The sequence below is a fragment of the Scyliorhinus canicula genome, chromosome 24, assembly GCF_902713615.1.
Source record: "Scyliorhinus canicula chromosome 24, sScyCan1.1, whole genome shotgun sequence".
Taxonomy (NCBI): domain Eukaryota; kingdom Metazoa; phylum Chordata; class Chondrichthyes; order Carcharhiniformes; family Scyliorhinidae; genus Scyliorhinus; species Scyliorhinus canicula.
Window position 1 is genome coordinate 20,188,183 of NC_052169.1, and position 26,965 is coordinate 20,215,147.

A 26,965-nucleotide genomic window follows, 5' to 3' on the forward strand; every position below is an offset into this window, starting at 1 on the left:
TTGCATTGATGCAAGACATTGATGGAATATTGAAAATAGGAAGATTTTAAGCTGGATGAGAAAGGTCAAAGTCTAAAGTTGCTGAACTCCAGGTTGTGTCCCGAGGGCTGCAACGTGCCCAGTTGGAAAATGAGATGCTGCTTCTCCAGCTTGTGATTGGTTTCACTGGACATTGCAACAGGTCAAATACGGACATGTGGGCATGAGAGCAAAGTGCTGAGTTAAAATGGCAAGTAACGAGGGCATCACAGTGGCGCAGTGGTTAGCATTGCTGCCTCACGGCGCCGAGGACCCGGGTTCGATCCTGGCCCAGGGTCCCTGTCCGTGTAAAGTTTGCACATTCTCCCCGTGTCTGCATGGGTCTCACCCCCACAACCCAAAAAGAAGAGCAGGGTAGGTGAATTGGCCACGATAAATTGCCCCTTAATTGAAAAAAAAATAATTGGGTACTCTAAATTTAGTTCAAAAATGACAAGTTGGGTTCATGCTTGTGGACTGAGGGAAATTGAAGGAAGTGCAAGTGAAGGAAGCACTGCTTACACTGAAAATGTTTGGGGCCTTGAATGGTGAAGAGGCAGTGGTAAATGGGCAAATGTTGCACCTTCTGCGATTGGGGAAGGAGTTGAGGGAAGAGGATGCGGAGTTGGGCATTGTGAGGAGTGGATTTGGGTGCCACAGAGGGAGCGATCCTATGAAATGCTGTCAATGGGGATGGGAGGGGACATGTGTTTTGTGGGAGCATTGTTCTGAAGCTGAAAGAAATGGTGGGGGATGATCCTTTGAATGCGGAGGTTAATGGTGTGTAAAATGAGGACGGGGTTCTGGGAGGGAGGGGAAGGGGCGAAGGCAAATGTGCAGGAGATGCGTCATACCTGGTTGAGTGCCCTGTTAACCACAGCTGGGGGGGGGGGGGGGGGGGGGAAACTTTGGTTAAAAAGAAAGGCAGACATTTCAGAAGGACCGTTTGTGAGGGTGACACCATCAGAACAGATGCGATGGAGGCGGAAAAACTGGAAGAATGGGATGGAGTCCTTCTAGGGAGTGAGGTGCGAAGAGCTGTACTCAAGGTAGCTGTAGGAATCCGAGGGTTTGTAATAAATATTGGTGGTTATTGTAAAACCGGAAATGGCGACAGAGAGATCAAGGAAGGGAAGGGAAGGTGTCAGAGACAGACCATGTGAAGGTGAGAGTGGTGGAAATTGGAAGCAAAATGAATGTATCTGGTAGTGTTGGTTCAGAGATGAATATTGACAAGAAAATGAGGGGAACTTTATTGATCCTCTTTTATTGATCCTCTTGAAATAGTACCACAGAGACTTTTGATGTTCAGCTGAACAGGCAGACAGTCATAAATTTTTGCATCTTGTGAAAAATGGGATCTTGATAGTGCCACACTGAAGTGACAGCCTGGATTAATGTGATCAGGTCCGGAGTGAAGACTTGAAACCTCTCACTTTGAGAGGTGGCACTGCTACCACTGGGCCAATCTGATGCAACATTGTGATGATCATCCTACTCCCAGATGGATTGATAGAAAAATTAAATAATGAAATTAGAATTCTGGGCATCGCAAATCAATTGTACTATTGAAATGACCTGTCTTCCTCCACAAGAAGCAGAAATGAAGCCTGATTGATTTTTATGCTGAAGAATTGAAAATCCATTTTCTTCAGACAACTTTCCCCCGCTACCAGTGCATATCCTAAGAGGTAGCCATCTGGCAGTGATTTGTTTCATATTCAGTTATCTGCTATGTTAAAATGTTCTTTTCAGGGCAGCATGGTGGCACAGTGGTTAGCACTGGGACTACGGCGCTGAGGACCCGGGTTCAAATCCCGACCCTGGATCACTGTCCGTGTGGAGTTTGCACATGCTTCCCATGTCTGTGTGGGTTTCACCCTCACAACCCAAAAGATGTGCAGGGTAGGTAGATTGGCCACGCTAAATCGCCCCTTAATTGGAAAAATAATTGGATACCCAAATGTTCTTTTCTTGTTTAACCTATTAGAACTTCAATGACATGAGCATGGAATGAAAGAACTGACAATTATGTAGCATCTTTCTAGATCTTTGGACATCCCTCAGTGCTTTACAGCCAATGGCGTACTTTTGAAATGCAATCACTGTTGTAGTGTCGAAATCAAAAGCTGCAAATTTGCACATAGTAAGCTCCCACAAACCGCAATAAGGGAATGATGAAATACTCTTTTTAGTAATGGACATCTTTGACCAGAGAGTCCTTTCCTTCCTCTATAGTCATGATGTGGAGATGCCGGCGTTGGACTGGGGTGAGCACAGGAAGAAGTCTTACAGCACCAGGTTAAAGTCCAACATGTTTGTTTCAAACACTAGCTTTTGGAGCACTGCTCCTTCCTCGGGTGAATGAAGAGGTATGTTCCAGAAACATATATATAGACAAATTCAAAGATGCCAGACAATGCTTAGAATGCGAGCATTTGTAGGTAATTAAATCTTTACAGATCCAAAGATAGGGGTAACCCCAGGTTAAAGAGGTGTGAATTGTCTCAAGCCAGGACAGTTGGTAGGATTTCGCAAGCCCAAGCCAGATGGTGGGGGATGAATGTAATGCGCCATGAATCCCAAGTCCCGGTTGAGGCCGTACTCATGTGTGCGGAACTTGGCTATAAGTTTCTGCTCGGTGATTCTGCGTTGTCGCGCGTCCTGAAGGCTGCCTTGGAGAACGCTTACCCGAGATCAGAGGCTGAATGCGCTTGACTGCTGAAGTGTTCCCCGACTGGATGGGAACGTTCCTGCCTGGTGATTGTCGTGCAATGTCCGTTCATTCGTTGTCGCAGCGTCTGCATGGTCTCGCCAATGTACCACGCTTCGGGACATCCTTTCCTGCAGCGTATGAAGTAGACCTTGTTGGCCGAGTCGCATGAATCACCGAGCAGAAACTTACAGACAAGTTCCGCACACATGAGTGCGGCCTCAACCGGGACCTGGGATTCATGTTGCATTACATTCATCCCCCACCATCTGGCCTGGGCGTGCGAAATCCTACCAACTGTCCTGGCTAGAGACAATTCACACCTCTTTAACCTGGGGTTACTCCAATCTTTGGATCTGTAATGATTTAATTACCTGCAAATGCTCGCATTCTAAGCATTGACTGGTATCTTTGAATTTGTCTATAAATATGTTTCTGGAACATACCTCTTCATTTACCTGAGGAAGGAGCAGTGTTCCGAAAGCTAGTGTTTGAAACAAACATGTTGGACTTTAACTTGGTGTTGTAAGACTTCTTTCTTTATAGTGCCATAGGATCTTTTATATCCACCCGAGGGCAGAAGGTGCTTCAGTTTAACTTCTTATCTGAAAGATCCTACCTCTGTCATTGTGGCAGTACTACTTCCCTCAGTGATGCATTGATGTATCAAACTAAAATTATGTGCTCAAGTCCTTGGGTTGGGCTAATGTAGTCAGCTAATTCTGAGACAATAGTGCTACCATTGAAGCTGTTGCTCAGTTCACTGGGCTGGGATTTGCAAGCATACCCTTGGACGATTGGTACCACAACTGACATGGAGTGACTGAGAGAAAGTCATGTTCTGCTGGGCTTCAACTGAATTCCATTTGGTACCAAAAGAGCAAGTCAGTTCTAACTTGGGCAGCACGGCGGCACAGTGGTTAGCACTGTTATCTAATGGCACCGAGGTCCCAGGTTCGATCCTGGCTCTGGGTCACTGTCCGTGTGGAGTTTGCACATTCTCCCCGTGTTTGCGTGGGTTTTGCCCCCACAACCCAAAAGATGTGCAGGGTAGATGGATTGGCCATGCTAAATTGCCCCTTCATTGGAAAAAATGAATTGGGTACTCTAAATTTAAAAAATAAATAAAAAAATAAAAAAAGTTAGTTCTAACTTTTTTAAAAATGTAGGTCACAAAAGGTTTATGTATTCCACTCTCCTGACTTGTATTTTTGGGGCACTGTTATGAAATTGGACAAGTGCCACTTCATGTAAAAACTTCTTTAAAAACATAAATGAAACATATCAAAATAATTCCATTACAAAGGTGCTTACTCATCTAGTTTGGTATTTCACAAATAGCATTAGATGCCAAGCATCGCCAATTTGTGAAAATGAACGTGGGAGAGTGAAAGATGGTTTCAAGACTTGTAAGCAAAACTTGGGCTCATCCGAAAATGGGTGCTGGAGCAAGGTTCAAGTGATTGTAGTTCAGCTTTTGCTTGGAAAATGCTCTTTGTCTCCTTCCATGTATATGTAAACCATTAAAACTTTCATTTTACTTTTTCAGAGGGATTTTGAACAGTTTATTGATTAATCTGTTGCTTCTAATTTTCCGAAATGCGTGACCTAGTTTTTAACCAAATTGTGCATGTTTCTTCATCTCTCTTTAAAAAATGAACACGAGGGCAGTACAGTAGCGCAGTGGTTAGCACTTCTGCCTCACGGTGCTGAGGACCTGAGTTCGATCACGGCCCCGGGTCACTGTTTTGCACATTCTCCCCGTGTCTGCATGGGTCTCACCCCCATGACCCAAAAATGTGCAGGGTAGGTGGATTGGCTACACTAATTGGAAACAAAAAATTGAAAATGAACACTTCGGCAAGTTTGTGTGTTGTTTACTTCCGTGTCCAAGGAATTAATCTCATAAAATATTTTCCCTGTATTTAGTGGTTGTCACTTCAAAAACATATAATTGTTTACTTGGTACTTTGATTCGTCCTGAACATGCAGGAGACACAGATAAATGCAAGTTCTCCCTTTACTATTTTGGATGAGAGATACAAATGTTTGTTAATCTCTGAACTTAACCTTGCAGTAGGTGAGATCTGACATCCTGTCTTTTTTGTATAATACATAAAAAATTATAGAATCATTTATGGCACAGAAGGAAGCCATTTTGTTCAATAGTTCTTTCTTGTTTATGAATCAGTTTGGACACTCCGAGTGCAGGCTATGTCCTGGGCGCCTTGGAGCCCAGCACTGGAAGCTGGGGCATCCCACAGACCTAATTGGAATCCTGTTTTTTAAAATTCATTCCAGGGATGTGGGCATTGCTGGCAAGGTCGGCATTTGTTGTCCATCCCAAATTACCCCTAAGAAGGTGGCTTTGCAGGTCACTGCAGTTCATCCTGCAGATAGTACGCAAACTGCATCCATGATATACCTACCAGTGGTGGGTGAATGGCATTGTCCTAAAATGGTGTCGAGCTTTTTAAGTATTGCTGGAGATGCACTCATCCAGGCAGATGGTTTCATGCTTGATTGCTTTCAATTGTGAAGAAGAGGAATGTGGAGGTGAAATGTATGCTCATAAGTTGAGGCCGAGCTGAACCTAGCCCAGTGCAGTTTGATTGCATATAGAGCCACGGTACACTTGTGGAACCAAGTAGCAATAAATTTGGTATGTTCTGGTACTTTTTGCAAGCCACAGTCAGCATCCTGTGATCTGACAGCCTGCCTAGAGGTGAAATATTGTGCCCTGATAAGGCTGGCATGTTGAAATGAAATGAAAATCCGGCGCCTGTCCGGGGAGGCTGGTACGGGAATCGAACCAAGCAGGCCAGCAGCACGGTTCGATTCCCGTACCAGCCTCCCCGGACAGGCGCCGGAATGTGGCGACTAGGGGCTTTTCACAGTAACTTCATTGAAGCCTACTCGTGACAATAAGCGATTTTCACTTTTCACTTTTCACTTATTGTCACGAGTAGGCTTCAGTGAAGTTACTGTGAAAAGCCCCTAGTCGCCACATTCCGGCGCCTGTCCGGGGAGGCTGGTACGGGAATCGAACCGTGCTGCTGGCCTGCTTGGTCTGCTTTAAAAGCCAACGATTTAGCCCAGTGAGCTAAACCAGCCCCGTGATCAGTTGATCAGTCATATAATGAATACTTCACTGCTAAAACTGTTTTCTCCCCAGCTAGAACTGTTGTTTGTATTTTTAAAAAAAATTTAATTCCATTCTCAGAGTTACAAAGCCAATGCGCAGCATGAACAGGTCAAGCCCTTAATCCATCTCATTGCTTGCTCCAAAACCCAATTCAAATTTAATTCAATTCATAGTCCCACAAACGAGGCATACCAGATCCAAACTGACAAGAATGATCATTACAGGGCAGCACGGTGGCGCAGTGGTTAGCATTGCTGCCTCACGGCGCCGAGGTCCCAGGTTTGATCCCGGCTCTGGGTCATTGTCCGTGTGGAGTTTGCACATTCTCCCCGTGTTTGCATGGGTTTCGCCCCCACAACCCAAAAGATGTGCCATGTAGGTGGATTGGTCGCGCTAAATTGCCACTTAATTGGGAAAAAATAATTGGGTACTCTAAATTTAAAAAAAAAGAATGGCCATTACATCTGATCTCACAGTTAATCTTACACCTGATCTTAGCCAAAAGCAATAATGTTTCTGCTAAGTCAATGCTCTTGGTAATTAACTGCAGATTAAATGTGTCAGTTATGTTATTCAGTTCTTCAGTGGGGCAGACATTTGCTGATAGGGTGTAATGAAAGGTCCTCATCTGATCATAGAATTTACAGTGCACAAAGAGGCCATTTGGCCCATCAAGTCTACACCGGCCCTTGAAAGAGCATCCTACTCGAGCCCACACCTCCACCCGATCCCTGTAACCCCACTTAACCTTTTTGGACACTAAGGGCACTTTAGAACATAGAACAGTACAGCACAGAACAGGCCCTTCGGCCCTCGATGTTGTGCCGAGCAATGATCACCCTACTCAAACCCACGTATCCACCCTATACCCGTAACCCAACAACCCCCCCCTTAACCTTACTTTTTAGGACACTACGGGCAATTTAGCATGGCCAATCCACCTAACCCGCACATCTTTGGACTGTGGGAGGAAACCGGAGCACCCGGAGGAAACCCACGCACTCACGGGGAGGACGTGCAGACTCCGCACAGACAGTGAGCCAGCCGGGAATCGAACCTGGGACCCTGGAGCTGTGAAGCATTTATGCTAACCACCATGCTACCGTGCTGCCTCAACTTTATCACGGCCAAACCACCTAACCTTCACATCTTTGGACTGTGGGAGGAAACCGGAGCACCCGGAGGAAACCCACGGAGACACGGGGAGAACATGCAGACTCTGCACAGTGACCCAAGCCGGGATTCGAACCCGGGTCCCTGGCTCTGTGAAGCAACAGTGCTAACCACTGTGCTACCCTGCTGCCCATGGATGATCATTACGAGTATCCAATTCATTTTCTTTCTAATTTAGGGGAAATTTACTGCGGCAAATTCATCTATCCTGCACATCTTTGGGTTGTGGGAGTGAGACCCATGCAGACACTGGGAGAATGTGCTAACTTTATGAGTTACCTCTAGAAAGTTTAATTTCTGGATTCAGATAACTGTTAGACATCACTCCTGTTTAATTTGCCAGTCACAGGAGCTCCTAAGCACCCTGAGATGCTTTTCTCAGTCACAGTTCCGATGTTGTGCACCCTCCCTATCTGCAGCACACCACCTAACCAAAAAGGCAGGCAGTTGACTAAGATGTGACCTTCGCTCTTATGGTTGACAACTGGAGAAAACTCTACCTTTGTTTGGCTTCCAGTGATTGTCTACCTGGTGACTTGTGTACATCCCAACACTGTTGTGACACCAGTGCACCAAATACACTCTCCTGATGTGACTGTAAAACTGGGCATTAAAAACAGGTTCCCACATCTTCCAAAAACTAGCCAGCATGACCTCCTATCACTTACACAGAAGCTGCTGAAAGGTATTCTGAAAGTCATATCAATATCCTCTGCAGTTAGCTCACAAAAGTCAGAATTAGATGCCAATCTGAATCCACAATCTTGGAAGCCCATGGTGCTCTTCCGTGTCTGCTGTTTTGTGATTTGGAAGTGCTGAGTTGTGGTTCTTTTTATGAATGACTTCATGCCTGCCTTGTGAAGCGAGCAACGTCTGTAAAATGCAGCAGCAACTGTTTTAATAATACCCAGGAGCCACCGTGCATGTGCTAGAAGTTGAGGTTGTGGTGGTGTACAATCACTGGTGCTTTATTGCTTCGCCTGTGCAGGGTCGATCACTATCTGTGGCTTTGTACATCGGTGTGCAGTGTGGACTTTTTCTTTATGACTAAATTCTTAGAAATCATCAGCGGAGACAACAAATGAATGAAACTCTTATTTTACCTATGGTAGCTTAACGCTTAATCATTTCAATACTGCAAATACAGTGTTTCTGTAATGATTTTGCAGAGACCTTTTACTGTTGTAATTGCTGTCCTATTTTGCAAGGGCGAAACTTTTAAATTTGTTTCAGGTGCATATCGCTTGTTCTTTCATGCAAGACACGCCCCTCCCTCTCCTGCATCTGCTTTCTTTGTCCGTTCAATGAGACATTTGATAAATGGGTTGCTTTGTTTCTCCTGGTTCAAGCATGGTTCAGTGAACTGTGCTTTTTTTTAGAGGATTTGCAATCGGAGCCTGAGTTGTCACTCCTATACGGTCATCCATTTGGAGCCTGAATGTGGAAGAACTGCCAGACATGTCAAAACAAAAATAAAACTACTTTGAATGACATTTGATCAGTCTCAATGGTGACGTCTTTCTGATGAGATGTTAAACATAGGCCCTGTCTGCTTTATTAAGGAACTGTTTAAACACCCTTGGGGATGCTGTTGGAACAAGTGAGATCCTGGGTGGGAATCTCTGACCCCACGTCGGGTCGGAGAATCGCCGGCGGGCCGCGTGAATCACGCTACGCCGCCCCGACGCCGGTATGCGATTCTCCACAGAGCGGAGAATTGGCGCCGGTGTGGTTGGAGCGGCGCCAGTCGCAGGCCACTGTACTCGGCCAGCCCACCGATTGTCCAGCCCGGATGGGCCGAGCGGCTGTAAGAAAAGAGCCGAGTCCCACCGACGGATTTTTTAACCTACTCCGGGCCGGCGGGATCTCGGCGTGTTACGGTCGGGTGGTGGCCTTTGGAGGGAAGGGGGGGGGGGGTCCCGATGAGTCCTGGCCCGCGATTGGGGCCCACCAATTGGCGGGCCAGCCTCTGTGGCTGGGGGCCTCCTTTCCTACGCGCCGGCCCCTGTAGTCCTGCGCCGTGTTGCGTCAGGGCCGGTGCGTTGAAGGAGGCCACTGCGCATGTGCGCGTTGGCGCCGGTGCCACTGCGCATGCACGGATCCCGTGGCGAACAGTTCGCGCCGGGATCTGCTTATGGAGCGGCACAAACCTGAAAGTTCAAGACCACCAAAGGAATGTCAAAAGGTATATTTCCCTATTTTTCTTCCCGACTTTTCAATTCCACCTCCTCCACCCTGTAAGGGGATGAGGGGGAGGCAGTGGAGCGCGAACCGCTCCAGCACCATGCTGGCCCCCTAAGGGGCCAGAATTAGTCGTGGGAGCAGTCCGTTTGTGCCGTCGTAAAACGCGACAGCGTTGAGGAATCCCGTCCCGTGTTATGCGCAACATTGCATTTCTGTTGCAAGGGAACATCCTGTTTCCCTGAGAATTGAAAGTGTCAACTCCTCCTGGAAAATGTTGCACACGGGGAGTCGGGGAGGAAAGGAATATAAAACGATAGTTTGCAAGCAGCACAGTGGTTAGCACTGCGTCCTACGGCGCTGAGGACCCAGGTCCGATCCCAGCCTAGGATCACTGTGTGTGGAGTTTGCACATTCTCCCCCACAGCCCAAAGATGTGCAAGTTAGATGGATTGGCCACACTAAATTGCCCCTTAATTGAAAAAATAATAATAATTGGGTACTATAAATTTAAAAATCAATAAATGAAACAATAGTTTGTGAGGATTCTGATCACATGAAAGCATTTAGCTGTAAACTATTTAGCTGTGATTTGGCCATATTCTGAGCACTAGAGCCTACTTTTCTTCCAGTAAATTTGAGAATGTTGTTGGGACTAGCGAGATGGACAATGTGATGCTTTAGAAGTACTTACCCAGGGAGTGGCATGTGGCGAAGTGGATAGCACTGGTGCTGCGGCGCTGAGGATCCGGGTTTGAATCCCGGCTCTGGGTCACAGTCCGTGTGGAGTTTGCACATTCTCCCCATGTATGTGTGGGTTTCACCCCCACAACCCAAAGATGTGCAGGTTAGGTGGATTGGCCACGCTAAATTGCCCCTTAAAAAAAAAAAGAAATACTTACTCAGACAGATGAACCCCATTTCTGCCTCACATCTACTATGTTTTGCTTGAATGACAGACATTTTTCCTTTCAAAAATGTAATAAGAAAGGAATAAGGGGTGTTGGGCTAGTTCTGAATGTTATTGTGCAGGTACTGCTCACCCTTTTTGAACACCCTTGGGTGTTGTTTTGAACTTTCTTTGCAGGAAGTTCTAACAGTAATTCAGGTTCGCTTTCTGACCAGTAAAGTTTGAACAGGCCAACATACAACATTGTCAAATGAATGGTCCCTTTCCCTGCCCCCATTTTGACCCTCGGTAAATAGTTTACATTTGATGTCCTATGAGTTTGTTTGTGACTAATGAAAACATCCTGGAGAGTGTGCACCTGGTAAAGAGACTTTTGAGTTTGTATTACTACAAAGCGGTTTGCAAACATTAATACCGAATAGCCAGTTTAGGAAGAATCTGCAAGTCTTGAGTGCGGAATGACGCACATATTTAGTTTTTGCTGGGAACTGCCAGCCCACCTGTCTTTTTCTCCTGTGCTGGATGTTGAGGTGAACAAGTTATAAGACCATAAGACATAGGAGTGGAAGTAAGGCCATTCGGCCCATCGAGTCCACTCCGCCATTCAATCATGGCTGATGGGCATTTCAACTCCACCTCCCAGCATTCTCCCCATAGCCCTTAATTCCTCCAATTATTAGGAGTAATACATTGCAGTGATGAATTATCTACTGATTCAGTTCTATAAATCTTTTGTGATAACTGATCTGAATCTCCCAGGAAACTGAGGGCTTTCTCTTTCCTTTCCCTCCCTACCCACCAGGATTGTAGCTCGTGAAACATTGACATCCATAGCTAGTCTGAAGAGGCTATTACAAGTGCGCATAGTGTGGCTCACTGAGATATTTAGACATAAAAATCTACAGTTCTTACAGGCCTTGGTTAGGTTACATTGGAACTGTGTTGCTTTGCTCCCCTTACGCAGTAGCAAATATTCAGTCATTCTTAAAAAGGTCCAGAGCCGTTAAAAATTAGCTGGTTTTGGAACATTTAGACATCAGGATCGATTCATAGAACTATTTTTAAAACTCTAGATTTTGAAAGAATGTGATTGAGGTCTTCTGGGATGAGGTGCCGGTGTGGGTGTGAGAAGAGCTGGAAGAGAAGGTCACGCATTTTATCTAATGTAAAGAGAGAGAAAACGGCATCAAGGTTTCCCTTATGACATTTTGTTCTGCACAGATCTGAAACATGAATCTCTCTCGTTCTCTCTCCAGAGGTGTTGCCTGACTTGCTGAGTATCCTCAGTATTTTCTGTTCATGTTTTGGTTCTCCATCCGCAGTATTTTTTTGCCTTTTATGTTCTATGCTGAGGATGGCCTGGCATTCTCACCGTTGCCAGCCTATAGTCAGTTTAAAAAAAAAAAAAATTTTTTTTTCGAGTACCCAATTCATTTTTTCCAATTAAGGGGCAATTTAGTGTGTTCAATCCACCTAGCCTGCACATCTTTGGGTTGTGGGGGAGGAAACCCACGCAAACACGGGGAGAATGTGCAAACTCCACACGGACAGTGACCCAGAGCCGGGATCGAACCTGGGACCTCAACGCCATGAGGCAGCAGTGCTGCTCACTGCATCACCGTGCTGCCCAGCCTATAATCAGTTGCTGGAAAATGGGTGAAGATAGAGGATGCAATGTATTGAGACTCGAACGAAGTGTTGCAACTCCAAGGCTAAATGCAATGGGAGCTGGAGAAAATATCGCTAGTTCCTTGGACTATTACAAGTGTAAAACCTGAGAGGAAAGGAACTGAAACCATCTCCCTAAATCCCCCAAATCGAAGCATGTGCGGTTTGTAGATTGTACTCTCAGTGGCCCTAGAAGGTGACTCAGAGTTTCTATATTAAATATGTGTGTTGTCTCACTGGGATTGAGAACCAGTGCTGCGAAACTGGGCTCAACAATTGCTTGCAGATGGAATGGAAGTGGTCTTTGAATTTTTATTTTTTTCCCCCACCACTGTGTATACCTTTTTTTTATTGGGTGAGAACTGATAAAGGTTGGATGATCAACAGATTACACCTGCAAAATCTCACTGGGCAGCAGAATCCTGACCTGCAGAGACCTCGACAGACCTTCCTTCCATTGCAACAGTTGTTACAACCAAGTACAGAGGGATGAATAAATTGCTCTCTTTTCCACTCCTGAGATTGACTATAACAGAGTATGAATTATGTATTTATTTGAGCGTATGTAAAGGTGTGTGAAAAAATAAGCCAGCTAGATTTCTCCACATACACTGCCCCCCCCCCCCCCCCCCCCCCCCCCCCCCCCCCCCCCCCCCCATCGGCTTACAGGGTGGAGGACGTGGAATTGAAAAGTCGGGAAGAGAAATAGGGAAATAACTTTAAAAAAAAAAAAATTTTTAGAGTACCCAATTATTTTTTCCAATTAAGGGGCAATTTAGAGTGGCCAATCTACCTATCCTGCACATCTTTTGGGTTGTGGGGGTGAAACCCACGCAGACACGGGGAGGGAAATATACTTTTTGACATTCCTTTGGTGGTCTTGAACTTTCAGGTGTTACGGCCGGTGTGAGCTTGTTGTTTTTCTGGAGACAGTCTCTTTAAAAACGTAATCCGTCCATTTTCAAAATGGATGCCATGACATTTGAAGTTTCTTTCAATTAAAATTCTGTCAGCGATGTTTTCCAAAAACAAGAGGTGGTGCCCGAAATTGAAACTAGCTGGGAGAACAAGATGATGATGTTACATTCTGTAGTCTTTTGAATATTGCCGGTATCTTCTGCAGGCCCCTCTTGCAGTAACAGACAAGCTTATAATCCTAGCTTTTCACAAGTCAGATTCCAATCAGGTGACAGCTGCTATTGCCACACAATGGGGGGCAATCTATATTAATGATCTCCTATTGTCAAAACTTATCAAGATGTCATTGAAACAGATAGGGGGTCCTTACAAACACCTTCCTTACATATAATGAGTTTTGTTCATCCTTCCTTGTTCCCTGCAGTCTCTGGAGTCATGAACTCTGGTGGCCTATTGTCCTTGTGTTTTGCAGAGAGTCATGCCAATAACAGGTGTGAAGTCCATCAGGAAACCTCATAGACATGAGTCCTGGTAATTCACATTCAGAGGCTTCTAGAAACATGGCCAATTTGTGGATTAGGTGATTTCTGCAACCATTTTAAAACAGTGTCTTTGCAGTTCTAGCTGTTTGTACACCAGCCAATGAAACAATTCATGTTCCACATGAAATGAAATGAAAATCGCTTATTGTCACGAGTCGGCTTCAATGAAGTTACTGTGAAAAGCCCCTAGTCGCCACATTCGGCACCTGTTCGGGGAGGCTGGTACGGGAATCGAACCGTGCTGCTGGCCTGCTTGGTAAGCCAGCGATTTAGCCTAATGAGCTAAACATAGCACATGACACATCGTCATGACACAGCTGTAAGCTCAAGACCGCGCACCTGAGATCCACTGTCTGCCAAAAGCACTGTTGTCCTATAACTAGTGACTAGGTGCGTAAACATGCTTCCCTCCCAAGTTAACTTTGTCACCTCCATCTTGGACAGTTTGCTGCATCGCAAAAATAGGAAGGCAGATTATTATTTGAATGGGTGTAAATTGAGGATACTCAACGAGACCTTGTGCATCAGTCACTGAAAGTTTGCGCGCAGGTACTGCAGGCAGTAAAAAAGGCAAATGGCATGTTGGCCATCATAGTGAGAGGATTTGAGTATAGGAATAGAGACGTTTTACTGCAATTGTGTAGGGCATTGGTGAGGCCACACCTGGAGTAGTGTGTGTGGTTTTGGTGTCCTTATCTGAGGAAGAATGTTCTTACTATGGAGGGAGTACAGCGAAGGTTTACCAGGCTGATTCCTGGGATGGCGGGACTGTCATATGAGGAGAGACTAAATAGGTTAGCATTATATTCATTGGAGTTTGAAGAGTGAGAGGGGTCTCATAGAAACTTATAAAATGCTAACAAGATTAAACAGGGTAGATTCAGAAAGAATCTTCCCGATGGTGGAGGGGTCCAAAACTTGGGGTAAGGGGTAAACCGTTTAGGACTGAGGTGAGGAGAAATTTCTTCACCCAGAAAGTGGTGAATCTGCGGAATTCGCTGCCACAAAAGTAGTTGAGGCCAAAACATTTTGTAATTTTAAGAAGGAATTAGATATAGCTCTTGGGGCTAAAGGGATATGGGGGGAAGGCGGGTTCAGGGTATTGAACTCTATGATCAACCATGATCATAATGAATGGCGGAGCAGGCTCAAAGGGCCTAATGGCCTCCTCCTGCTTCTATTTTCTTTGTTTCTATGCAAGGGGGAGCAGGTATGAAATAAAGTCAGAAACTGCTGAAAATACTCGGGTCAGGCAACATCTGTGGAGAGAGAAGCGAGGGTAAGTTCTATTCATGCCTGTGATGAGCTTTTTGTCAGATCTGGAGAAAATTAGAGACATAACAGATTTTAAGCAAAAACTGAGGCCGACAAGGGGACAAAGCAAAGAACAAAAGAATAGGTTTGTGACAGTGTAGATGGTGATAGGCGATGGTCATGAGCCAGGTAAATAAACAGATGACGTATCCAGAGGTGGTGAAAGTGGGATTAGTGGCAGCAGGAGTGAATTCATTATAGAATCTTGTTCTTTAATTTTATACACCATAACACATTTGTGGCAGCAACAGCTGGAAGCAGAACTGAGAGTTAATCTTGTTTTTCAAAATGATTCTGGACAATACGTTCTTTATTGCCCTACTTAATTTTAGACCCAAGGTCAGATCGAACGCTCAAGGGCCACAGAAATCCTGGGGGCATGTGATGAGCTCCCCCTGTATTAAGTATTTATGTTTTTATGAATTAACTTGTAAGAAATGTGTGGGGACTCGAGACCTTGGACATGTTTGTGTTTTGAAGTTGTTGAAGAAGGGTTTTGTGTTTTCGAAGGGAGATTTAGACTTGCAGTAAGCCTGAAGATTTTGCTTTGGATTCCACAGAATCCACAAAGGCATGAATATAGCTTAACCTTGGGAACCCAAGGGCACAGGAAGTTATACACTTCCCAGCGATGGGAGTAACATTGGCTTTAACAGAAATGCACTGGCATGTCTTTCTTTAGCTTCTAGTTTATGATTTACATTCTTTCCTAAAAAGATAAACAATTTGATTTTTTTCCTTCCCTTTCATCATCGTCCCATGCCTCAATCCCAGCCCTACAAAACTTGGAAAGCATCTTCTTTATTTAATAGTGTCTCTGCAACGCATTGGACGGAATTCATACACCATTTCTAATACTGATATCTGTTATTTAGAATTAGTGAACCTGGCTCATGCAACACTTCAACAGAACTGCTAGCAGACCAGACACAGAAAAACACTTTTAAAAAAAAAATTAATTCAGAGTACCCAATTATGATTTCCAATTATGTGTGCAAACTCCACCATGGACAGTGACCCGGTGCCGGGATCGAACCCCGGGTCCTTGGCGCCGTGAGGCAGCAGTGCTAAAGAAAAACACCTCTGACTTGTTTTCTTAAACGTCTGAGTTCCATGCCTTTATGTCCTTCCTACTCCTTGCAAGTCATGCCTTGTTGTTGGAGTATTGTATGTTGGCTCTCAGGAGTGGAGAAGGCAGTATCCTCTCTCTAATGCAATGTTATCAGATGGTGTGGGAGGGGCAGACCTTAGTTTAATTTACTTTCCAGAAGATAGCCATGTAATTCTCTCCTTCCCTCAGTGAGAAGCAATAGGACATCTAGTTATGAGGATTTCTGGCTCGAGGACTCTGGCACCCCACGGATGTGAGTTTGTCCATTTTGGACCAAAAAAGGTAGAGCAGGGTTCTTTCTCAATGGAAAGAGGTTGGGTGCAGTGGATATCCAAAGAGACTTGAGGGTTCAGGTGCATAGTCCTTAAAATGCCAGGAACAAATTTGGAAAATAATTAAAAAGGCTAATGCTAGCCTTTATATCGAGAGGATTGGAATATAAAGACACAGAAGCTTTGCTGCAGCAATACAAAATCCTGGTTAGACCACACTTGGAGTCACTGTGAGCAGTTCTGGGCACCACACCTTCAGGAAGATATTTTGGCCTTGGACAGAGTGCAAGGGTAGATTTACAAAAATGATACCTGGATTACAGGGGTTGAGTTACAAGGAGAGATTACTCAAATTAGACCTATTTTTGCTAGAATGTGGAAGGCTCAGGGGTGATTTGACTGAAGTATCCAAGATATTAACAGGATAGATAAAGATTCCACCTGTTGGAGATTCTAAGACTAGTGGGCATAGTCTAAAAATTAGGGCGTTGACCATTCAGAGAGATGTTGGGAAGACCTTCTCCACTCTCAAGAATGGTAGAGGTTGAAACCTTCTCCCACGCACAGTAGTTGAAGCTAGAACAGTTGTTAATTTTAAATCTGAGATAGACAGATTTTTGTTAAGAAAACATATTAAGGGATATGGGCCAAAGACAGGTTTATGGAGTTAGGTCACAGGTCAGCCATGATTTCATTGACTTGCAGGACAGGCTCGAGGGGCTGAATGGCCCCTGTTCTTATGTTAGGAAACGCAATGTATTGTGACATCCTGCTTACCTCAGCAGCTCCTTCTATGCTCACCGCTACGAAGAACAAGAGCAGCAACACTACAGGAATTCCCTCCACCCTCTCACATCAGACTGGCTCCAATAGTTTTGCTCCTTTATCATTGCTGGTCAAAATCCTGGAGTTCCACCCTATTAGAAAATAGAAAAAAAAATATATGTGGAAAATAGAAGCAGGAGGAGGCCGTTCAGCCCTTTAAGCTTGCTCCTCCATTTAATATGGCTGTTCATCAAGTTCAATACCCTGATCCTGCCTTCCTCCATATCCCTTGATCCCTTTAGCCCCAAGAGCTATATCTGAAATGAAATGAAAAATGAAAATCGCTTATTGTCACGAGTAGGCTTCAATGAAGTTACTGTGAAAAGCCCCTAGTCGCCACATTCCGGCGCCTGTCCGGGGAGGCTGGTATGGGAATTCCTATCTAATTCCTTCTTGAAATTTGCACAACGTTTTGGCCTCAACTGCGTCCTGTGGTAGTGAATTCCACAGATTCATCACTCTCTGGGTGAAGAAATTTCTCCTCACCTGAGTCCTGAGGACAGCACTGTAGCACAGTGGTTAGCACAGTTGCTTCACAGCTCCGTGGTCCCACGTTCGATTCCCGACTTGGGTCACTGTCTGTGCGGAGTCTGCACGTCCTCACCGTGTTTGTGTGGGTTTCCTCCGGGTGCTCCAGTTCCCTCCCACAGTCCAAAGCTATGCAGGTTAGGTGGATTGGCCATGCTAAAGTGCCCCGAGTGTCCAAAAAGGTTGGGCCGGGTTACTAGGTTACGGGGATAGGCTGGAGGCAGGGGCTTAAGTAGGGTGTTCTTTCCAAGGGCTGGTGAAGACTGGATGGGCCGAATAGCCTCCTTCTGCACTGTAAATTCTATAGTTCTAAAACGTTTACTGCTTGTCCTCAAACTATGGCCCTTAGTTCCGGACTCCCCCACCATTGGAAACATTCTTTCTCTCCTCATAAGCCAATCCACTCAACTCCAGAATCAACCTAGTGCAGGGGTGGGCAAACTTTTCCGTGCAAGGGCCACATTCAGAAATTCACAATTCACAAAGGGCCGCATAGTATATTAAGTAAAATAATTACTTCACCCGGTTATGATTCTGGGCGCCTCATATAGAACATAGAACAGTACAGCACAGAACAGGCCCTTCGGCCCTCGACGTTGTGCCGAGCAATGATCACCCTACTCAAGTCAATGTATCCACCCTATACCAGTAAGTAACCCAACAGCCCCCCCCCCCCCCCATTAACCTTAAAAAAAAAAAAATTTTTTTTAATTTTTTTTTTATTTTTAAAAAAAATTTTTTTTCTTAAATGACTTGGTGGGCCGCAGAAATACCTTTGGCGGGCCGCATGCGGCCCGCGGGCCGTAGTTTGCCCACCCCATACCTAGTGAATCTCCTCTGCACACCCTCCAGTGCCAGTGTGTCCTTTCTCCGGTAAGGAGACCAAAACTGTACACTATACTCCAGGTATGACCTCACCAGCGTCTACCCTGCACATCTTTTTGGGTTGTGGGGGTGAGACCCAAGCAGACATGGGAGAATGTACAAAGGAGAAAAGAAAGGTTGGAGAGGTTTAAGGCTGGGATTCCAGAGCTTAAGGCCTGATTTGAATGTTTGGGTCAGTGGAAATCGGAGATGCGCAACAATGATGCTGGGAAGAGTGACCCTTGTTTTCCTTCCTTGTTTCTTTCCCACTTGGTCTAAAACCTCGTGGAGGATTTTGCTATTGAGCGAGACAGTAAGATGGTGCTCACAATGCTTGTTTGCAGCATCCTCGTGTCTGCCTCCAGCTATTGCTGAGCTGATGGGCAGCGTTCCTGCTGAACTATGATGACCTGTTTTAAATTTTCTCCCAAGTCTCCTTATCTATTTGGAATTTACCTGCCTCTTTTTAAAAACTGGTAAATTTGACCTTGTTCATAGTGTTCCTCCACGTTCTGCGAATCTTTGCTTGATGTTAAATGCTGTTACAATAATTTATGCATTGCTGAAGGTTTTTTGTTTTCCTCCCTCTCCAACAACAGCCAAGTAGGAGGATGACCCAATTCTGGCCGTGTCCCATTGTACTCTGCACTTGCTTTAGAGAGGTGATGTGGGATGCCACTGTCTTCTTGCAATCCGGGATGTCTATTTGGGCTGATAGTGCCACTAACCTTGTTCTATTATCAACTGAAGGGTTACAAATTCTTTTATGCACTCATTTTATCAAAAGCCTAACATAGAAAATGATGAGGCGGGATTTGTTAGGCATTTGTAGCTCATTTTTGGCTGACCGTGTTCAGTAGTTCAATTCTTCACCCCTGAAGCCCCCTCCCTAATCTTCTGAATGTAATTATTTTTTGTCTGTCTTACAGGCCACCAAACAGTTCCTTGAGGAGATCAACAAATGGACAACACAACATGGCGTCTCTCCCCTCTCCTGGAATGCAGCAGTCAAATTCCTAATGGCCAGAAAATTTGACGTATATCGTGCCATTGAACTCTTCTACTGTTATCGGGTAGGCTGAATATCATTGTTAATGACGGCAAGTTGATGTAGGTTGACAAACCTCTGAAGCCTTGCAGATGATGTGAGTGTACGTTTGAGAAGGAAATAGATGTGCATTGCATACACTGAGTAACCTATTTGTGGAATGGTTGGAACAGGGGGTGTGGATGAACATATGATAACAGCTTGTTTTAAGGATTACTTTCACAAGGGCCATCCCGAATAGAGAAACCCTCTTTAATGTTGCACGTAAGCATTTTTGTTTTTCCTGGACATTGATGTGCTTTGTTTATGTACCATGCTCCATCGCAGGATTTATGGTTATGCAAATATGTAGCAGTTACGTCATAATCACCCAGTTGATTATTTTTGCTAAGAAGTGGTCAGCAAATATGTTCCAGCAATGAGAGCTGATACTGGCAGCTAAAGGCCCTTGAACCCTGACATGAGGAAAGAATGGAATAAACTCAGTTCAAGCTTTAACACTTTGTTCCACGGAGCCTTCTAACTCTAACTCTACTTTCAAAAGGAAAAGCGATAAAATTACTCCAATTTTCTGGGAGTTTTCCTTTTTTTCTGTATGTGTTGCACTTTGCTCAGAATATTAATGTTTAAGGGCGGCATGGTGGCGCAGTGGGTTAGCACTGCTGCCTCACGGCGCTGAGGACCCTAGTTCGATCCCAGCCCCAGGTCACTGTCTGTGTAGAGTTTGCACATTCTCCCTGTGTCTGCGTGGGTCTCCCCGTGTCTGCGTGGGCCTCACCCCCACAACCCAAAGATGTGAAGGGTGTGTGGATTGGCCACCCTAAATTGCCCCTTACTTGGTAAAGAAATCGGATACTCTAAATTTATATTTAAAAAAGATATGCTCACGAGTCATCTGAGGAACTCCTACCCTATAAGACTTCTGCTTTGAAATGAAGTAATTTTGTAGTGTGATGAAGTCAACTGTTTGTGAGACTAGTGGAAGGGGTGGGGAAGCATGCGTAAGCCATTGTCTGCACTTCGGTATCAAAGCCTATTTTTCTCTTTGAGACTGAAAGAGTAACTAAAGCTTCTTCGGGTTTCTGGGAAACTTGAATTCCTGGCTGTGACATTAGATTTTTGGGAAACCGAAGATGATTGGTTTTTTAAAAACTCACAGCGCTGTGATCAAATTTCAGCAGTAGGTCAAAGGTAGGCCGTGATGTGTGTATGGAACAACGAAAAAGACTGGAATATGAAGACTTTTCAACCAGCTAAGGAAGTTCTACTGGTGTGCCCTTTTGGCGATGGCCATGTCCATGCAACTTGGATGGAGTAAAGCTGCTGTCAGAGGCAGCTCACTGATCAAATCCTGTGTGACGAGAAGGAGCTGAACTTTACCTGCGGAACAAAGTGTTGAAAGACTTTGTGAAAGGATGGAGTACCATATGCTATATGAGTTAGGGAAACTACCTGTAAATCCATGGGATCTTTATTCTTTTTAAGGGGTAATTTATAGTTTCTTCTGAATGTAACTTACTTCTTAATTTATTTTTTATTCATGCTGAGTTGAGTTAACTGTTAAATTAGAAGATGTAACGAGTGAAGTCTTGTCTGTTAGTATCTTCTGCTTTTGCGGTTTGGTGAGTACTTTTAGGTTGTTGGTCTCCACGGGGATTATAACAATAGACTCACTCTTTGCCTATTCTCAAAGCTGTGACATTCCTGCTTTCCCACATTCTTTCCTCCACTTCCTCCTAAAGTAATCAGGCTTTCAAGACCAAACTTGGTGTTGTCTAATGACTGTTTCCTCAGCTTGTCTCCTGTTAAACCTTTTAAGCATTAGCCTCCCCCTTTCAACTTGGTTATTCATTTTTTTTTTCCAAATGTGCATTGAGGGAGTGGCCAGATATGAACATTTGAGTTTTCAAATAGTTGAATAACTCGAAGAACATAAAGTGTGTTTGGAATTGCAGCCTCTCATTTGATAGTTTTTGTATTTTTTTGTCTGTGAGCTTCTCTCTGTTTTAATAGTTTCCATCATTGCTTGTGGGGAGGGGGTGGAAAGCAGTGAAGCAAGGGAGAGGGTAACATTTTCTGTAGATGATAACGTGACCACCAGCAATTCAAGTATGTACATTACCCAACATTTTTGAGGAAAGGATGCTGAGACGATATTGCTATTCAGTGCGTCTTGATTTTCACGCACCTAGTTAGATAGGCTGGAGTGTGTGTCCACTGTTTTCAGCTCCACTTGGGAGATCAGGCAAGAGATGAAGACAAACTGCCTAAAGTCCAGTTGGACGGTATCCAAAAATTCAGATCCCACACAGTAATTCATAAGCCATGTGCAAAGGAAGAATTCTTTCCCACAGCTGTTGATTTCACTTCTACCATCCCTTTGCCCTGAATAAAAACACAGTCATGCACAAAGTGGACCATGTTTCTGCCGTCTGTGCTAGCATTTAAAGACACCATTGCTGTGAAATCAGTACTGGGAACACCGCAAGTGAATCCAGCCTTTGTCTTGGATTCTGATTAATTAACAGAAAATCTATTTTTACAGATAACACACCAAATTTTCAAAACACAAACTGGTACAGTACAGAACACTTATTTCTACAAACAGAAGAACAGAGGAAAAACAGCATAATGTCAGAATCTTAATAACTAGTGTCTCGAATTACACAACCGATCAATCAGAGAATGGGGGGGGGGGGTGGGAAGAGGATAAGGCCATGCAAACATGGTAGAATGACATAACGCAAAGTCAAGTCTTGCAACTTGGCTCATTGCAGGAGCAAGTCAGATAGAGTAGAGGCTACAAATTTGAGATCGGGGTCCCACACTTTACGGAATGTATCAGACTTCGAACGGAGTACAGAAGTCAGAAATTCCATAGGAATACAATCCATGACTGTTTTGTGCCAATTTTGAATTGAAGGAGAATTGTCACTAATCCAGGAATAGAGCATTTTTTTTTTCCAAGCTGCAAAAGTTAGGATGTTATACAGCCTTTTTTCATCAGTGTCAATAGTTCTTCTATCTGGAAGACCCAGAAATAGGAACAAAGATCAAATTCCAAGCCCATGTCAAATATCATCTCGAGCTCCAGGCCAATGGGATTGATTTGGACACAGCCCGTATGGGGTGTATGTAATCACCCTCTACTATCTGGCACATCAGGGAGATAGCAGGACCAAACCTGTGTCTTAAACTCGGTGTGATGTGCAAACAGTGCAGTATTTTGAACGGAGTCTCCTTTGTTCTGTTACAAACCGAAATGTTGTTGGCAAAATCCCACATACAACCACATGTCTCCTCATCAAACCAGGGGCTGGTTAGCTCACAAGGCTAAATCGCTGGCTTATAAAGCAGACCAAGCAGGCCAGCAGCACGGTTTGATTCCCGTACCAGCCTCCCCGGACAGGCGCCGGAATGTGGCGACTAGGGGCTTTTCACAGTAACTTCATTGAGGTCTACTCGTGACAATAAGCAATTTTCATTTCATTCATTTCATTTCATTTTCATCAATGCTGTTTGCCAAGAGGAGTTGGGACGTCTTGTTGAAGTTGTACATGACATTGATAAGACCACACATGGAATACTGTGTTCAGTTCTGGCCACCCTATTATAGGAAGGATATTGTTAAACTAGAACGAGTGCAGGAGAGATTTACGAGGATGCTACCAGGACGTGATGGTCTGAGTTATAAGGAAAGGCTGGATAGGCTGGGACTTTTTCCCCTGGAGCGTAGGAGGCTTAAGGGTGAACTTATAGAGGTCGATAAAATAATGAGTATAGATCAGGTAGATAGTCAACATCTTTCCCCAAAGGTAGAGGAGTCTAGAACTAGAGGTTTAAGGTGAGGGGAGAGATACAAGAGCCCAGAAGGGAAATGTTTTCACACAGAGGGTGGTGAGCATCTGGAACGGGCTGCCAGAGGCAGTGGTAGAGGCCGGAACAATTTTTTCTTTTAAAAAGTAGTTAGACAGCTACGTGGGCAGGGTGGGTATGGAGAGATATGGCCAAATGTGGGCAAGTGGGACCAGCTTAGTGATAGAAATTGGACGGCATAGACAAGCTGGGCCGAAGGGCCTGTTTCCATGCTGTAAACATCTATGACTATCCCAAGGCTGCAAGGTAACAATGTACTCACACAGGATCTAGGACACAAAATATCATAAAGCATGCTAAAACTTGTTAAGGCTCTGCAGAACTCAGAAAATAGAAGTATCAGGATGCATAGTTAATCAGGATAAAGTCTCTAATTCAGATACTTAAAAAAGGAGTGTCTCGGAATGTCAAATTGTTGGCACAGCTGCTCAAAGGATGCCAAGGAGGCACCATTGAACATTTCTCCCAGCTTTCAAATGAACCTGAGAGCAAGGTTTATTTTTATTCCCTATGAACGAGCTGATCATTCCATTGATCTCCTTTAAGACCTTAGCAGACAATAAGATTGGCAACATCTGCAACGGGTACAGTAATCTTGGCAACACATTCATCTTAATCAATGCAATCCTACCCAGCCACGATACTGGCAGGGAAGACTAACGAGTCAGGTCCCCACCTAATAGAAACAATCAGCTGAGGGAAATTGACCTCATACCATTGCCTAAATAGAGGGGTAATTACAACACCCAGATAAGTAAACCCCAAAGGGGACCACCTGAATGGGAAGTTAGCAAGGAGAGTGGTCTACCTCTCGGCCCTTCCACAGGCATAGTCTTGGACTTTGTAAAATTAATGTTGTAACTGGAGAAAATGCTAAATCTATCTATCACTTCAATAATGGGAGGAACTGAGATGTCCGTCTTCAACACAAACTGCACACCGGCAGTGTAAAGCATTATCTTCTGCTGCGTCCTCCCACTGTGCAGCCCAAAACCAAAGGATCCTGCCTCATAGCCTCCGTTAAAGGCTCAATACCCAGTGCGAACAGCAAGGGGGATAACCAAAATTCCTAGATCTATAGCTATTTATGAACACTCCAACCATGGGCCTATGATACAGCACCGGTATCCACTTCTGACATTGTTGCAATAGTTTGGAGCCTTTATTTTTTTTTGTTTTTTTTTTATTTTTTTTTTTTTTTAAATTTAGATTAGCCAATTATTTTTTCTAATTAAGGGGCAATTTAGCATGGCCAATCCACCTACTCTGCACATTTTTGGGTTGTGGGGGGCGAAAGCCACGCAGGACACGGGGAGAATGTGCAAACTCCACACGGACAGTGACCCAGAGCCGGGATCGAACCTGGGACCTCAGCGCCGTGAGGCGTTTATGCTAACCACTAGGCCACCGTGCTGCCCTGTTTGGAGCCTTTATGAACCCAGTCTAAAACCCTCATCCCCAACCGGATGATCAGCGGGAGAATTCCCACTGAACGCCATGCCAACACTTTAGACAACAATTTGAAATCACCATTCAGAAGCGAGATTGGCCGGGGTTAGCATTGCTGCCTCATTGCGCCGACGTTAAATTCAGCTTTGGGCCACTGTCCGTGTGGAGTTTGCACATTCTCCCCATGTTTGCGTGGGTTTCACCCCTACAACCTAAAAGACGTGTAGGGTAGGTGGATTGGCCACGCTAAATTGCCTCTTAATTGGAAAAAATTAATTGGGTACTCTAAATTTATAAAAAAAAAAGAGCTGTGCTTCTGATAGATTGGCCTATCGGAAGCACACTGCTCTGCGTTCTTGCCTGTCTTCAAAATCAAAGGAATGATTTCTTCTCCGTTAATCAGCAGACCTGCCTCAAATGACTGACAACATATACCAATTAATCAGCAAGTCGTTAAACTCACCCAAAGCCATCCGGCCCAGGGGACTTGCCAGGTTGGAGCTCTCTAACAGTCACAGTCACCTTTATTTTAGAGACAGGAGCATTTTGATCCTCCAAAACTGTGGAAGCTCAAGGGAAGAAAAGAAGTGCTCCATACGTGTCAGTACATCACTAGACTGGCCTGTTTTATATGACTTAACAAAAAATTCCTAAATGCCTTATTATTGTCCACCGCTTTAATTAATCTATTACCCCAGGAATCACGTACAGAGGGGATAGCCCTAGAATCGGCCCTCTTCTTAGTGCAGAAAGCCAAATATCTACTTGGCTTGTTCTGAAACTCCTGCAATTTTTGGTTCACAAACTTTAAACTTCTCTCGGCCTGTTGAGCCAGCAGGGAACCAAATGCCACTCGAGTCGCATTAATCTCCCTCAACAACTGTCGGTTGAGGTTCCTACCATACTGCTCTGCTTCAGCCAATCTACCTTCCAACCGACACTTTCTAGCATTCTACGCCTCTTGTTGACTGTACAAGAACTAACCAACCCTCTAGCATATAAGCCTTGGAAAGAAAATTGACTGAGTAAAAAAAAGCTTGAATTCTTAAAAATATGTGGTAAAGGATTTATCCCTAAGCAGGGATGCAAAGAAGCCCCATGACCTAGATCGGGGGAGGGGGGTAAAAACTCCAGGAAAACAGGGGCATGGTCAGAGATCACAATGCTACCTTTAAAACAGGAGGATACCAAATGTAGGATTGCTCTAAGCATGAAGAAATAGTCAATTCTCATGTGAAGTTGGTGAGAAGCTGAGAAAAATGGGATGTATCGAGGATGTAGTGTTCTCCACACGCCTAGGTATCCCATCTCCTCACAAACTGACACCCAACGCCTTTGCCAGTAAGGTGGGTGGATTTCTCGTTACTGGGAGCTTATCCACGAAGAGATTTAAGTCACAATTAAAATTCCCGCCCACAAAAGAATTAGCTGAAGCCAGCTCTACAAAGTCCATGAAGACTTTAGTAACAAAGTCCGGGGAATGATTGGAGGGCGATACACATTCATTATCGAAACAGATTGTCCATGTAGAAGACCCTTAATCACAAATCTACCCCCCTCTTACCCTTACACAAATGTCCACCTTTAAGGGAACATTTTTATTGAACAGAATTGCTACTCCTCTGCTGCTGGTCGAAAACAAAGCAAAGCAAACTTGCCCCACCCAGTCCTGCTTTAGCTTTAAGTGCTCCATATGCCCGTTCCAGCTTCAATGCCCAGCCTTCACATCCAGCTTGAGGAAGACTGGTAGCCAGCTCTCAAAAAAACTTAACAGTGATATTACCCTCCACTACCTCTGGCACACCGACAACCTGGGCGTTCTTCTTCTTCCGGCCTTGGTTCTCCAGGATTTCTGACATACCATGCAGCTGGTTTTCCAAGGATTGAACGCACATTTCGGCTGAGGAAGCAACATTTTTGACCTTTTCGGATTCTTTCCTCCGTTTCATTGAGTTTTTCATTAGTATTCTGGTCTCCACATCATTATTAGAGCGATAGACAACAAACTCGGCTTGTTGATGCAGAATTCAAGTGTCTGTGTGAAGTCTTCATGTTCTCCCTGTGTCTGCATGGGTTTCTTCTGGGTGCTCCGGTTTCCTCCCACAAGTCCCGAAAGACGTGCTGTTCAGTAATTTGGACATTCTGAATTCTCCCTCTGTGTACCAGAACAGGCGCTGGAATATGGCGACTAGGGGCTTTTCACAGTAACTTCATTGAAGTGTTAATGTAAGCCTACTTTGACAATAAAATAATAAAAAAGGTCCCAACAGGTTTATTTGTTGCCTCGCTGGTGCCAGGGTCAAGGATGTCGTGATGAACACAGGACATCCTGAAGGAGGAGTGTGAACAGCCAGAGGTCGTGGTACACATAGCTACTAACGACATGGGCAGGAAGAGTGATGAGGTCCTG

At 44.6% G+C, this 26,965-nt stretch overlaps 1 protein-coding gene across 3 annotated transcripts in view; it reads left to right on the forward strand.

Annotated features, from left to right (window-relative positions):
- Positions 1–26,965, forward strand: part of ptpn9a (protein tyrosine phosphatase non-receptor type 9a) — a 277,337-nt gene that overhangs the window by 111,447 nt on the left and 138,925 nt on the right. For all 3 annotated transcript variants that reach the window (XM_038784520.1, XM_038784522.1, XM_038784521.1), the window contains one exon: positions 19,112–19,255. In XM_038784520.1, coding sequence (XP_038640448.1) covers positions 19,112–19,255 — 144 coding nt within the window. The remainder of the gene's footprint in view (positions 1–19,111; positions 19,256–26,965) is intronic.